The sequence below is a fragment of the Diabrotica virgifera genome, chromosome 6 (assembly GCF_917563875.1).
Source record: "Diabrotica virgifera virgifera chromosome 6, PGI_DIABVI_V3a".
NCBI classification, from domain to species: domain Eukaryota; kingdom Metazoa; phylum Arthropoda; class Insecta; order Coleoptera; family Chrysomelidae; genus Diabrotica; species Diabrotica virgifera.
Window position 1 is genome coordinate 198,964,054 of NC_065448.1, and position 16,091 is coordinate 198,980,144.

General features: G+C 32.2%; 1 protein-coding gene across 2 annotated transcripts in view; it reads right to left on the reverse strand.

The window, feature by feature from the left end:
- The window catches only part of LOC126887120 (neuronal acetylcholine receptor subunit alpha-5-like), a 79,675-nt gene that overhangs the window by 964 nt on the left and 62,620 nt on the right, over positions 1-16,091 (reverse strand). For both annotated transcript variants that reach the window (XM_050654477.1, XM_050654478.1), the window contains exon 7: positions 4,840-5,009. In XM_050654477.1, coding sequence (XP_050510434.1) covers positions 4,840-5,009 — 170 coding nt within the window. The remainder of the gene's footprint in view (positions 1-4,839; positions 5,010-16,091) is intronic.

Sequence of the window (16,091 nt, forward strand, 5' to 3'; positions counted from 1 at the left end):
GTTCAACCTGATCATGGACGAAATAATAAAAAAGTAAGAAGTAAAAAAGGGATACCAAATGGGAGAAAAACAACTTAAAATAATCTGCTATGCGGACGATGCATACTAATCTCTCAAAGCAAAGATGATTTACAACGTATGCTGCACCAATTTAACATAACCGCCAGAAAATTTAACATGTTAATTTCCACAAAAAAGACAAAATGCATGGTTATAACAGCAGTTTGGAGACAAATAGGGGAGGCCTATGTCCAACAGTGGATTGAGAGAGGCTGATGATGATGATGTAATCACGGACATGCGCAATTAGTCTAATTTTGATTCACTCACATGTGCTCACACTTTACACATGCTTCACACTAAATAACTATTTATATCAAATAGGTACATTTACCTTTGTTTTGGTTATTTTGTTGATTTAAGTACATATTGTATTTTAGTGTTTTATACTTTTTTATAATTTATGAAATAATGAGTGACAGTGAATATTTATGGAAGTGAAAATTTTATTGGAAGATAGAATTCGTCCTAAAAATAGTTAAAAGTTTTCGTCTCCCTCGTTTTCCAGAATGCTTACTTCTTCTTTCTTTTCTTTTCTCTGGGCACTGCTCTTAGGCAACTTGCCAGCTCGGTAGAATATTGTTCCAACAAAAATCACAAACTAGTTCGCGGCTGGTTGAATTCGCACATGCGTATTGTGCGGCAGTCAGAAACTGGCATAAACTAGTTTGTGATTCCTTGTAGGAACAAACCTTTTATAATTGTGCATGCTCACACAAACAGTATGTAGTTCGTTGCTAATCTTTTAAGATAGGTATTAGTATGGTATAGTTAGACCCAAACCCAGACATCCAAAGTGAAAGTTATCCTCCAACACCAAATTGTTCTATATGGTCCACATAATGTTCAGAAAAAAGTCACACCATTTTGAGCGTCGGGTTTGGGGGGGGAGAGGGGGGAGAAATCTACAAATTCGTAGTTTTTTAGGTTTTTCGTCAATATTTCTAAAACTAAGCGATTTAGCATGAACAACCCTCTATACAAAATTGTTCTACATTAAATTTTAAATAAAAAAGGCCCTATGCATAACCCTTCTAAAATGAGCGGTTCCAAAGTTACGGAGGTAGTATAGTATAATTGGTCCAAAAAAAGGCCTAACCCAGACATCCAAAGTAAAAGTTTTCCTTCAACACCAAATTGTTCTATATGGTCCACATATTTTTCAGTAAAAAGTTACACCATTTTGAGCGTCCGGTTTGGGGGGGAGATGGGGGAGAAGTCGGTAAATTAGTAGTTTTTTTTACGTTTTTCGTCAATATTTCTAAAACTATGCTTTAGCGTAAGGAATGTTCTATAGAAAAATGTTCTACATAAAATTTAAAACAAAAAAGGTTCTATACATAATTGTTATAAAATCAACGGTTCCAGAGTTACGGAGGGTGAAAAGTGGAGGTTTTCGATACTTTTTATATTTACCGATTTCTCCCCTCTCTCCCTCCCAAACCCGACGTCCAAATTGGTGTGACTTTTTTCTGAACATTATGTGGACCATATAGAACAATGTTTTGTTGGAGGATAACTTTCACTTTGGATGTCTGGGTTTTTGGTATAGTTATATCATAAATATTGCCCAAAAAATATAAAAAGTATCGAAAACCTCGACTTTCACCCTCCGTAACTCTGGAACCGTTGATTTTTTTAACAATTATGTATAGAACATTTTTTCTTTTAAATTTCATGTAGAACATTTTTGTATATAATATTGTTTACGTTAAAGCATAGTTTTAGAAATATTGACGAAAAACGTAAAAAAACTACTAATTTACCGGCTTCTCTCCCATCTCCCTCCCAAACCGGACGCTTAAAATGGTGTAACTTTTTACTGAACAATATGTGGACCATATAGAATATTTTGGTGTTGGAAGAAAATTTTTACTGTGAATGTTTGGGTTAGGCCTTTTTTTGGATCAGTTATACTATACTACCTCCGTAACTTTGGAACCATTCATTTTAGAAAGATTATGCATAGGACCTTTTTTATTTCAAATTTAATGTAGAACAATTTTGTATATAGGGTTGTTCATGCTAAACCGCATAGTTTTAGAAATATTGGCGAAAAACTTAAAAAACTACGAATTTACCGATTTCTCCCCCTCTCCCCCCAAACCCGACGCTCAAAATGGTGTGACTTTTTTCTGGACATTGTGTGGACCATATAGAACAATTTGGTGTTGAAGGATAACTTTCACTTTGGATGTCTGGGTTATGCCATCTTTTGGATCAACTATACTATACTATATGTATAATATGTTACCGGCCAAACCCGATTTCAGGACAAACTAGTTTGGCCTAGCTAGTTTGTCCTAAGCGCGTTAGGATAAACTAGTATGGCCTAGGCCAAACTAGTTTATCCTGATATAAATACACACACTTCAGGCCAAACTATTTTATCCTGATATAATAAAGACTCACACTTCAGGCTAAACTAGTACGGCCTAGTCTAAACCAATTTAGCCGAGTCAAAAGAAATTTAGCGAACATGTATGAACTTTTACATGCGAGAAATTCCCAAATCACGTTCCAACAGGGATGGCAAAAAAATATTCATCGATATATTGTATCATATTATGATACATCGATTGAAGATATTGATACATGCTATAAATCAATATATTCTTGTATAATTAAATAATATAAAAAATAATAAATAAAAGGATGAGGTTTTCTCCAAAAATTAAAAGAAAAGATGCACTTACGAATAAAATCGAGTACGAATTAATGTTGTTTTCACAAATTTTGAAAAAATGTGAAAATGTTGAATTATCCACGTCCATCTGTCCGTCCGTCCGTCCGTCTGTCTGTCTGTCCGTGAACTCAACTCCTCCGTCATTATACCAGGTAGAATGACAAATGAGGTGTCAAATGAAAGCTTATAAATCCAAGGATGGTACTAAAGGTGAGAAATTTGACCTAGTCTGTCTGTCCGTCCGACCGCGAATATAACTCAATATCAATGTTTGTTTGTTACGAATAATTATAATTTTAATAAAAATGATTATTTTTCCGACAAAAAAGTATTTTATTCAATTTATTATTTATAATAAGCCGTACTAGTTCGCTGAATTACTTTCTCCTTTTTGGCTTTTTCCCGTTATGAGTTTGCCGTTTGCGTCTTCCATAGCACTCTGTTTTCCCAGTCGCCATCTCTGAGGTTGTGGTATTATAATATCACCCTGTACAAAAGATGTTTTATTGAAAGTAAAGCATATCATTAATCGTCCGCCCTTGACCAAGGCCGGCGCGTGAGGTTGCAATAGTTCATCCTATATATAAGTAAGTGAACGCCCGATGATATGGATATTATTATTATTTGTAGTAGTCAGTATTTAAGTAATGTGAAGGTAGGTCGTTACTGTTATATGTAAACACATTGTTATGGTTAATCGTTGATGGAGGTGATTGTAAATATAATGTATTTGAACCAAACAATAGAGTTTTAATTAATTGGGACCAAAGAGGCATTAACATCACACTATTTGCGACAAGGTCTCTATATATCAGAGCATTTCCTATGTTAGTTTTTCATCTCACAGCAGGTCTTCCTCTACGTCTTCCTCTTCGCGGGTCCCAGTCCAGTAATCTTTTCGGCCACCTGTGCTCCGGCATTCTTTGTTCATGCCCGTACCATTTTAGGGCTCTACTTTTACTATCAAAACTTTTTTGTAATTGAGCATTCTACTTGTATTCTGTTTCATATTTCCTCTGTTCTTATTCTATCCTACCTGGTAATTTGTAGAAATCTTCTCATAAACTCCAATTCAACTGTTCGTATTTAATTTCGTATTATTGTTGTCACTGGCCATTCTTCCGCTATTGTAGCGTAATCTTCAGCACTATGCCCTGAAAAATCCTTTTTTGTTGTCTTTAGTTAGAGTGTTCTTCCATATCACTCCATGGAGTGCTTTCGTGGCTTGTTTTCCCCACACTATTTTCATTTCTATATCTTTCATACAAGTGCCATCTTGATTTGTCATTTACCTAAATACTTAAAACTCTTACAACTCTTAATAGTGTCTTCTAAACTTAAGTTTAAATCAGCAACCAATCTGTAATCAATTACTTTCGACTAGATTGAATTGGTTTAGACTAGGCTAAACTAGTTTATCCTGATGTAAAAACATACACTTCAGGATAAACTAGTTTGGCCTGAAGTGTGTGTCTTTATATCAGGAGAAACTAGTTTGGCTTACGCGCGATAGGACAAACTAATTTGGCCTAGGCCATACTAGTTTATCCTAACGCGCTTAGAACAAACTAGTTTGGCCTAGGCCAAACTAGTTTGTCCTGAAATCGGGTTTGGCCGGTAACATATAAATATATCAGCGCAAATAAGTCATTAAAAGAACATATTAGTGTTTTTAGTAAATGTATTATTTATTATAATTTTTGTGTCTTTGGATTTGTCTTCCTCGGTAGCAAGATAATAAAATATCTAGGTATAACATTTTTATACTTCACTTGATCTATTTGTCACCGTGTTGTGTAATTATATCTTATACGTCACTTTCAAGGGGCTCGATAGCTTGGTTAGTAGAGCATTGGACCAGAGATCGAGAGGTCCCGGGTTCCAATATCGGATGATTCATATATTTTTTTAATTTTTGGTTGTTTTAATAAAAATTTTTTGAAAGTGGTAGGCAAGAACGTTAGTTTAATATTTAAATAAAATACAACTAACCTGTTAAGTATATTATTTATTTCGTTGAAATTATATAATAGAAGTCTGTATAACTTCTTACATGCGTACAAAGTACACACATTCTTTTTTTTCTTACTAACCTGTTTGATATATTCGCCTAATCCCAGTAAACGGCCAAATAATCCCGTAAGCGGTTTTTTGATGATCCAGGGTAGAGGTTTTGCTTGATTTACTCGTGAGAGACTGATCACTAAAGCTGATTCAATCATAGAATATCCACTTATAAATAGAAAGTGCACATAAAATTGAACTAAAAGAGAAAATATATTTAAAATATGAAATAATTTGTAATAGCTCATCCAGAGCAAAACTCGAATATACAGAGTGTTAGTAAATAAGCATGACAAACTTCAGGGAGTAATTCTGTTAAAAAAAATGATAGGCTATTGATTATATTCAAAATAAGGTAGCTAAAAGGAACTACAACGTTAACGGGGTTTTATTATTTCATATGGTCAATGGACATCTATATATGAAAAAACCGCGGAGTGCTACCATTTAAAGGGGTGCGTTTTTGAGAAATGGGTGAATTAGTCCCTGGGCACAGGTTACATAAGGGTGAGTTCTATGCACTTTTGGTACAAACATATCTACATAAAAATTGTTCCTGGTTAAATTTCCTATCTAAATATCACATTTTAAAGTCAATGATACTTTTTTTTACAAAAATATATTCAAAAGAAAAAGCACAAAGAAACCCAAAAGAAAGAAATTTTTTTGTCCCATAACTTTTGTCCACGAGGATATAGGTATAGACATTACTTTACAGAAAAAAAACCTACATATTTCTTCGTTAAAATGTTGTTTAGTAGAGCTAATTAGGATTTATAGTTTTCGAAATATGATTTTTCAAAGTTCGCCACTCACAGCAATTTTGGGCAGTTTTCCTTGTTATTTCGCAAATATTGTTCTGTAACTTTTTTCTACGTAACTTTAGGCATATGTAATGGTACATGTAAGAGGAATAGAAATCAATTACCTTTAAAATGTTCTACTGTATAATGTTGTACGACTTCTTTTAAAGAGGTTATCTTTTTCAAGATTTCTACTTTTAACTATTTTTTATAATATAATTTAAAAATAAAATAATATTATTATATAATATATTATATAATATTATATTATATATAGTATATATAACATAATATTATATTATATATTATATAATACGTAATATAAAAAAATATTATTTTTTACGATGATTTTTTAAATTTCTCATTATAACTTATTTTTTCTTGTACATGGATATACTATATTATATTGCTCAATAAAGAGGGCTTACTTTCTGTTCTTTAAGATGGTGTATCATCTATATTTAAATAATGAAAACCAAGTGATTCTTTGATATTTTTGTACCTGTATTATTTAAAATTATTTCTTTTACAAAAATTACATAAACATTAGTCTTAGAAAACATCACTTTAGTTAAAATTATTTAAACGTTGACATTTAAAACATTTTCAAAATCAAAGTCCATCTTTTCCTTAGCATTAGCTTCAATATCTTCCTCTGACACCTCAGTTATCTTAGAGTTCCCACAATTAGTAGATTAGTACCCATGCACATGCACCCTTTGCAGAATATTGAACAACTAATTCCTATCTTCCTACAACCGCAGTTTTTTGTACATCCTTTGATACATTTACATGCTATTTTTTCAAGCAAAGCTTGTGGTGCAGGAGTTTTGACAGTAAATATTGGAATTATTCCATATTTTGAAGTTTGCCCGGCCGAGTCAAGTGGATCCAAAGTATTACCTATAAAAAATAAGATTCATTCATATAGTCCGTTCGCTAAACTCAGACTCAACTGGCTAGTGATTTAAGCTAGTAATTTTGCCAATTTGATAAAATTGCCAAAAAAATTATTACTGAATAGTTAATAATTACTAAATATTTAGTAATTTTGCAAATTTTGTCAAAATTGGCAAAAAACAAAAAGTTACGTACTAAAATCTTTAGCCATTTGCGTCTGAGTTTAGCGAACCGACTATAACACACAACCACATAAAAAAGTTATATTAAGAAATTGAAAAAATAATCCTAAAATCAAAAATCGTTGCAAGTACTTATTACATTTTGAAAAAGCATATCTTATTCAAAAATAATCCTAAAATATTTTATAATACACCATTTTAAAGTAAACGTAATAAACTTTCTTTTTTATTATATAAAATATATGGTCCAAGAGCTGTGAGACATTTTTGAGTAGGTATTTTAGGCAAGCTGAAAATTTTTCAGGTGACTCTTCCATGATAGCCTAATACAAAAATGCCGGTCTGGCTGGAGGGTAGCGGTTATTTTCCCCAAAAATCCCCCCCAAAGTTAAAAAAAGGGTAAAAATTGTTATTACAAAAAATATCATTGACGTGACTTTAAAGTAAATTGAAATATTCAAATATTAAGAAAATAAACAAGCCAGGTGATTTGAAGGCGATTTTAACTCTGCAAGATACTTGCATGGGCGTCCCAGGATTATTTTCAGGGGATGCATCTGAACTTCAGAAGATTTCATCTGGATCTGTACATACTATTAACGAGTATAAAATATACAACTATACATGCATAGCTACAGTCGGAAAAATGAAAGAATACCCATGAACGAACATATAAAACACGCTGTATTTTCCTGTCACCGTGTCACAAAGAAAATTGCCCAGCGCAAGTACATGTAATAATAATAATTACATGTACTTGCGCTGGCCAATTTTTTGTGTGACATGGTGACAGGAAAATACAGCGTGTTTTATATGTTCGTTCATGGGTATTCTTTCATTTTTCCTACTGTATGTATATTCCTTCTGGACAGGGAGGTGCAATTGTTATTTTGACAGGGTATTTTTTAATATTAAAAATAAATATTCTAAAAAAGGCAGGTTTTTTGGTGAAATTTTCCAACCGCCATGTGATCAAACAAATTACGCGTTCATATAAATGAAAAGCGCTATAGGTAAGCAGCAGTGTGAGAAAGAGCGTATACCGATAGCTGTTTGCGTCCTCTGTTCTAGCGGAGTGAGTCCGTTCGCTCGAGAAAAATCACGTGACATGGCGATACCCATGTTGTGCCTCGAAACGTTAGAGTAATTATTATATATTATAGTTTTTGAAGTAAGTTTTTCTTAATTAAAGGAAAATAATACGTACTATACAATAGATTTTGCAAATATGATAGGAAAAGACAAATCTATTATTATAAATATATAGGTAGAAAAGTATAAAACTATAAACTAAATAAATTCTGTGTCCGAATCTTGTACTTCTTCTTCAAACTCTTCATCTGAGCTTAAGTATTCATTCTCTTCTTCTTCGTCAGACTCCCCTCGAGACTCAGATTCTTCTTCTACATGATCTGTAAATAGTTGTAGTATGCATTTAGAATTTATTAAAAATTAATTAGAGATTAATTAATTGAGTTGCTACGTATTCTCTGTTATTTTATACGGAGTCGAAGCCTGCACAACCACGGGCGCATCTGAAGAAAGACTTGCCATTGTTGAGATGTGGTGTTATCGAATAATGTAAAAAAATCATGGACACAACACGTAACAAACACGGAAACATTAAGAAAGATGAAAATGGCAAAAGAAATACTCAACACTATGAAGGAAAACTGAGCTACTTTGGTCATATACTAAGAAATACAAAACCTGATGTGATTGGTTATACATACCTATAAGGAAAAGTATTAAATATTGGTTATATATTAAGTATTGGTTATATAAGTAAGAATACGTAGCAACTCAATTAATTAATCACTAATAAATTTTTAGTTAAGTCTAAATACATATTATAACTATTTACAGATTAGGTAGAAGAGGAATCTGAGTCTTGAGGGGAGTCTGACGAAGAAAAATAGAATTAATATTTAAGCTCAGATAAGGAGTTTGAAGAAGAAGTACAAGACGCAGAATTAATTTAGTTTATAGTTTTATACTTTTCTACCTATATATTTATAATAATACATTTGTTTTTTTTTCTATCATATTTGCAAAATCTACAGTGATGAGCGCGCTAATAGCCGGCAAAATAGCTCAAAAGATGGAAAACATAATACATTGCGAAACAAAAGATGAAAAGAGATGAAACTCTTTTTGTTTCGCAATGTGTTATGTTTTCAATCTTTTGAGCTATTTTGCCGGTTATTAGCTTGCTCATCACTGTATTGTATAGTATGTATTATGTTCCTTTAATTAAGAAAAAGTTACAACAACATGGTTATCGCCAGGTCACGTGATTTTTCTCGAGCGAACGGACTCGCTCAGTTACAACAGAGGACGCAAACAGCTATCGGTATACGCTCTTTCTCACACTGGTGCTTGCCTATAGCGCTTTTCATTTATATGCACGCGTAATTTGTTTGATCACATGGCAGTTGGAAAATTTCACCAAAAAAAGCCTGTCTTTATATTAAATATTTATTTATTTAGAATATTTATTTTTAATATTAAAAAATACCCTGTCAAAATAACAATTGCACCTCCCTGTCCGGAAGGAATGTACATAGCTATGCATGTATAGTTGTATATTTTATACTCATTAATAGTATGTACAGATTCAGATGCAATGTTCTGAAGTTCAGATGCATCCCCTGAAAATAATCCTGGGACGCCCATGCAAGTATCTTGCAGAGTTACAATCGCCCTCAAGTCGCCTGGCCTGTTTATTTTCTTTATATTTGAATACATAAATTTATTTTAAAGTCACGTCAATGATATTTTTTGTAATAACAATTTTTGCTCTTTTTTAGCTTTGGGGGGGGGGATTTTTGGGGAAAATAACCGCTACCCTCCAGCCAGACCGGCATTTTTGTATTAGGCTATCATGGAAAAGTCACCTGAAAAATTTTCAAGTTGCCTAAAATACCTACTCAAAAATGTCTCACAGCTCTTATACTAATACCTAAATGTAGAAAAAAATAGTTATAATGGAAAATTTAAAAAATAATCGTAGTAAAGAAAAAATAATCGTACTAAAAGTCGCACACCCAGCACAACATCTAACTATAATATATAATTAAAAGCTACATTAATAATTAAAATAACATCACCATATATAATTAAATTAAAATAACATCGCTATACAGGGTGTAACGAAAATACAGGTCATAAATTAAATCACTTATTCTGAGACCAAAAATAGTTCGAATGAACCTAATTTACCTTGGTACAAATATACACATAAAAAAAGTTACAGCCCTTTGAAGTTACAAAATAAAAATCGATTTTTTCGAATATATCGAAAACTATTAGAGATTTTTTGTTGAAAATGGACATGTGGCATTCTTATGGCAGGAACATCTTAAAAAATAATTATAGTGAAATTTGTGCACCCCATAAAAATTTTATGGGGGTTTTGTTCTCTTAAACCCCCCCAAACTTTTGTGTACGTTCCAATTAAATTATTATTGTGGTACCATTAGTTAAATTCAATATTTCTAAAACTTTTTTGCCTCTTGGTATTTTTTCGATAAGGCAGTTTTTATCGAGTTGCGTCTTCTTTTTTAATATGTTTACATAAAAATTTTATGGGGGTTTTGTTCCTTTAAACCCCCCAAATGTTTGTGTATGTTCCAATTAAACTTTTAATGCGATACCATTAGTTAAACACCGTGTTTTTAAAACTTTTTTGCCTCTTTGTATTTTTTTGAGAAGGCACTTTTTATCGAGATATTACTTCTTTTTTAATATGGTTCAAAATATACCTAAAAATGTAAATCATAAATAAATTTTCATATTATTAACAAGTTTCCATAATCGTACTTAGCCATATACAAATATGTAGTGGATTTGACAAATATTCAAAATATCTCGATAAAAACTGACTTTTGGTACTACAATAATAATTAAATTGGAACGTACACAAAAGTTTGGGGGGGGGGGGGTTAAAGGAACAAAACCCCCATAAAATTTTTATGGGGTGTCCAAATTTCACTATAATTTTTTCTTAAGATACTACTACCATAAGAATGCCACATGTCTATTTTCAATAAAAGATCTCTAATAGTTTTCGATATATTGGAAAAAATCGATTTTCATTTTGTAACTTCAAAGGGCTGTAACTTTTTTTATGTGCACATTTGTACTAAGGTAAGTTAGGTTCAATTGAACTATTTTTGGTCCCAGAATATGTGATTAAATTTATGACCTGTATTTTTGTTACACCCTGTATATAATTAACAAATTAGACTATCGGTTTAATGTCGTATTTCCCTACTAAACCCCTCAAGACCCCACCGATGTTTAGTTAATATATTACATTGAAATCTTTCCCTTCACCAACCATCCCTCTAGCAAAGTGCACAGAAAAGTATGATATTGAATACTACTACATTCTTCCCTTATACCGGAAAGTAAGTAAATATATATCTTATACTTGACATACTTTTGCTTGCCACTGCACATGAATGCGTGCATGTTTGTGAGTATGAGGATTGTACACCATGCGCACATACATGTGGGTATTCATGTACATGCATGAACATATGTACTTTGATATTGGCTGTATCATTAAATTTTATTTAAACCAGACCACCTAACTAACTCTGGTTTTTTGTTGTTTGTAGCATTTGATTTTACTTTAACCGGACCTGATGATGCTGTACAAATTGTAAACAGCGAAACCGGTCGTCAGTGGTAAAATAAATTGTTTGTGAGAACGTCTCTCTTTTCTTTACTACAATAGTATGGACTCACACATGCAATCCATTCATTATTTAAAAAATAATCGTAAAAAATATAAAAACTTGTTAAAAGTATAAAATTTTGAAAAAGATAACCTCTTTAAAAGAAGTCGTACACACAACATTATACAGTAGAACATTTTAAAGGTAATTGATTTCTATTCCTCTTACTTGTACCATTGCATATGCCTAAAGTTACGTAGAAAAAAGTTACAGAACAATATTTGCGGAATAACAAGGAAAATTGCCAAAAATTGCTGTGAGTGGCGAACTTTGAAAAATCATATTTCGAAAACTGTAAATCCTAATGACCTTTACCAAACATCATTTTGAAGAGAAAATATGTAAGTTTTTTTTTTATGTGAAGCAATGTCTATACCTATATCCCCGTGGACAAAAGTTATGGGACAAAAAACTAAATTTCTTTCTTTTGGGTTTCGTTGTGCTTTTTCTTTTGAATATATTTTTGTAAAAAAAAGTATCTGTGACTTTAAAAAGTTATATTTAGATAGGAAATTTAACCAGGAACAATTTTTATGTAGACGTGTTTGTACCAAAAGTGCATAGAACTCACCCTAATGTAACCTGTGCCCAGGGACTAATTCACCCATTTCTCAAAAACGCACCCCTTTAAATGATAGCACTCCGCGGTTTTTTCATATATAGAGATTCACTGACCATATGAAATAATAAAACCCCGTTAACGTTGTGGTTCCTTTCTATAGTACCGGGTGATCAGTTAAGGGTAGCGAGCGGCCATATCTCATAAGATATTGGTCGTATAGAATTGAGAAAAAAAATCATGGTAAAAGTCGCCAAGAGAAATTGCTGGAAATTATTTTCGAGTTTATCAAACGTCCGCTAGAGGGCGTAACAACCAACACAAAGTAGAAAAATGGGATTTTTATAGAATTTTGTCCAATGAAAGTTTATCGATGATATCATTTTCATATTAACAGACCATTTCCCTACATTTTTTGTCTAAAACGTTTTGTTCTATCTATCAAAATAAAGCGGTGGGGGAAGTTCAATTGTTTTTTTAAACAAACCAAGATTTCTTCCGTTTCTTTTGACCGATTTTAGAAAACTTAGGCTCATATGAAAGAGCATAATTTGCACTACAAAACTCTTATTTGGTTTTTAATTTTTGACGTTTTCTGTCGCCGCTAGATGGCGTTAACTGAAATGGTAGCAAATTTTTGAGTTTTTTTCAAAAAAAACAAATGTAATGATATATTAATTTTTATATATTTTAAAAGAGGATAAATTTCTCTATAATTTAATGAAAATAATTTATTATCTACCTTTTTTTGAACCGTTGATATTGACCAAAATATAATTTTATTACATTAAAAAATGGCACGCCACTGTTTTTTATCAAAATAAAAATCAGTTTTGTAATCTCTTATTAGTTGCTAACAAAAAGAACCTCTTGACTTTTTTTCGTTAGACAAACGGTTTTGGATTGAAAAAATAAAATAGGTTTACATACTGATAATTATAAGGTTCAAAATTATTTTTAAATATTACATCTCACAATAATAAAATTATTACCTATTATTTTTATCATTAATAATTATTTAATTAGCGAGAGAATGCATTAGTTCATAATTTATTAATAATAATTATTATTATTTCATAAATTAAATTAAAAATCAAACTTAACTAACATCGCATTTAAGCGAAGCAGGCCATGATCTACGAAACTGAAAATAAAATGAAAGAAAACACCAAATTGTCAATCACGCTGATATTTATTTTGACAGTTCCTGCCATTGACATCTAATTTAATGTTATGTAAAAAGTATTTTTACAACAAATCATGCCTTTTACGAATGAAGAAGCCTTTGATATGTTGAGAATTTATTTTCAATGTTTTGAAAATGCGGCGATTGCTTCTAGGCAGTATGCACTGCGTTATCCCCTCCGTAGACGGCATTCGAGAATGGTTTTTCGTCGTTTAGCCTTACGTTTAAGGCAACATGGCCAAGTGCAACCAACTCCAACTTTGAGAAGAAATCGTAGAGTAAGAAGAGAAGATAACATTATAAATGTGTTGGCTTATATTCATGCAGACCCCCATTTAAGCATAAGAGAGATCTCCAGATATTTAGGAATATCCTATGGCTCAGTGCAAAAAATATTAATGGATTTTAAAATGCATCCGTATCACGTCGTGATTCATCAATCCTTAAAAGAGACTGACTTTGAACGTAGGCTCGATTACAGCTACTGGCTTAGAGACTTCATTAGGGAAAACCGTCTTATTTTGTCACAAATATTATGGACAGATGAAGCATCGTTTAGCAGTAATGGCAAGGTAAATCTGCATAACATGCATTACTGGTCGGACACTAATCCACACTGGTTACGTGAAGATTATCAGCAGGGTCGATGGAGCGTTAACGTCTGGTGCGGTGTTATTAATGGTACTATTATCGGTCAGCACATATTTAATGGCAATCTAACCGGTGACATGTATTTGAACTTTTTATTGAACGATTTACCAGGACTCTTAGAAAACGTGCCTTTAGAAGTAAGAAGAAACATGTGGTTTCAACAAGACGGATGCCCGGCACATTATTCTCGAAATGTGCAAGATTTTATGAACAGACATTTTCCTAACCGTTGGATTGGTAGAGGCAGCCTATTTTTCTGGCCACCACGGTCCCCTGATTTAACCTGCCTTGATTTTTATCTATGGGGCCGAATAAAGGATTTAGTGTATAAAACTCGACCAACTACTCGAGAAGACATGATAGTCCGAATTCAAAACGCGATAAATATTATACCAAGAGCGGAAATTGAGGCAGCTGTCAACTCCACCCAGAAGAGATTGGACCAGTGCATTCAAAATAACGGACAACATTTTGAACATTTACGACAAAATTATTAATTTAGTTTTAACGTTTATTTTTAAAGTTCTGTGTTCTTGTTTTTAGTGTTACTGCTCTTGCTGTTGTTGGACAGTTTTATTAAGATTTTTTTCCAAATATGTAAATTAGTATGTTTCGAGATATGGGCGCCCCATGTAAACATATCTTATTTTTTCAATCCAAAACCGTTTGTCTAACGAAAAAAAGTCAAGAGGTTCTTTTTGTTAGCAGCTCATAAGAGATTATGAAACTGATTTTTATTTTGATAAAAAACAGTGGCGTGACATTTTTTAATGTAATAAAATTATATTTTGGTCAATATCAACGGTTCAAAAAAAGGTAGATAATAAATTATTTTCATTAAATTATAGAGAAATTTATCCTCTTTTAAAATATATAAAAATTAATATATCATTACATTTGTTTTTTTTTGAAAAAAGCTCAAAAATTTGCTACCATTTCAGTTAACGCCATCTAGCGGCGACAGCAAACGTCAAAAATTAAAAACCAAATAAGCGTTTTGTAGTGCAAATTATGCTCTTTTATATGAGCCTAAGTTTGCTAAAATCGGTCAAAAGAAACGGAAGAAATCTTGGTTTGTTTAAAAAAACAATTGAACTTCTCCCACCGCTTTATTTTGATAGATAGAACAAAACGTTTTAGACAAAAAATGTAGGGAAATGGTCTGTTAATATGAAAATGATATCATCGATAAACTTTCATTAGACAAAATTCTATGAAAATCGCATTTTTCTACTATGTGTTGGTTGTTACGCCCTCTAGCGGACGTTTGACAAACTCGAAAATAATTTCCAGCAATTTCTCTTGGCGACTTTTATCATGATTTTTTTTTTCTCAATTCTATACGACCAATATCTTATGAGATATGGCCGCTCGCTACCCTTAACTGATCACCCGGTACATAATCAATAGCCTATGATGAGACTTTGCTATAGGGCTTTTCATCGATTGTCATTTGTTTCGAGCTTCCGTCATGTGTCGTCTGATATTAATATATCCACGTCATACGTTATTGGTATATATATACTAATGATACAAACCAAAGACGCATGACGTAGATATCTTAATATTATACCACAAATGACTGAATGAAAAGCCCTATTCGCTGCGTCCATGAGCATGACATTTGTGAAGTTGCAAATTATTAATATGTAATCAGTTTTTAACGATATTTTTCCAATTTATGAATAAAATGGATATAGTAATTAGAACCGGGTTTCCAAATATTCATCATAATTTATCTGTTCGACCTCAAACGGAATAGAAAGGGGAAAATTTATCCTTGTTTTTAAAATAGGGAGAGTACCTAATTCAAATTTACCGCTCTGTAATCCTTATTTGTAATTGGTCCAACCGCAGGCAAGTTTACTCCACTAAATAATGAAATTTTGACACTATTGACATTTATGAAATTTTGACACTATTGGCGTTATTCATAGGTTAATTAAGTTATTTCGACGATTTTTTGTGTTTTCTGAATTAATCCTTTAATTTTTAGATTTGTAATCTGCATTTATATAAAAATGTTGTTTTAGAACTCTTTAGTGAATTGTTATTAGTTTAAGGTATGTGCAGGTAATAACGCCAGCTTGGTAATATCGCCAACTCGTGATTTCTCAGAAAGTACGTTTGCTAAATAATAAATGGCAACATGGATATGTTCCTCAGAATATTCGAAATCACGTGATCATGTTTGCGATGGCCTTAGATTCGCCAGCGGTGTTTATGACAGTTGAGTATCAGTCAGTGGCGTCTTA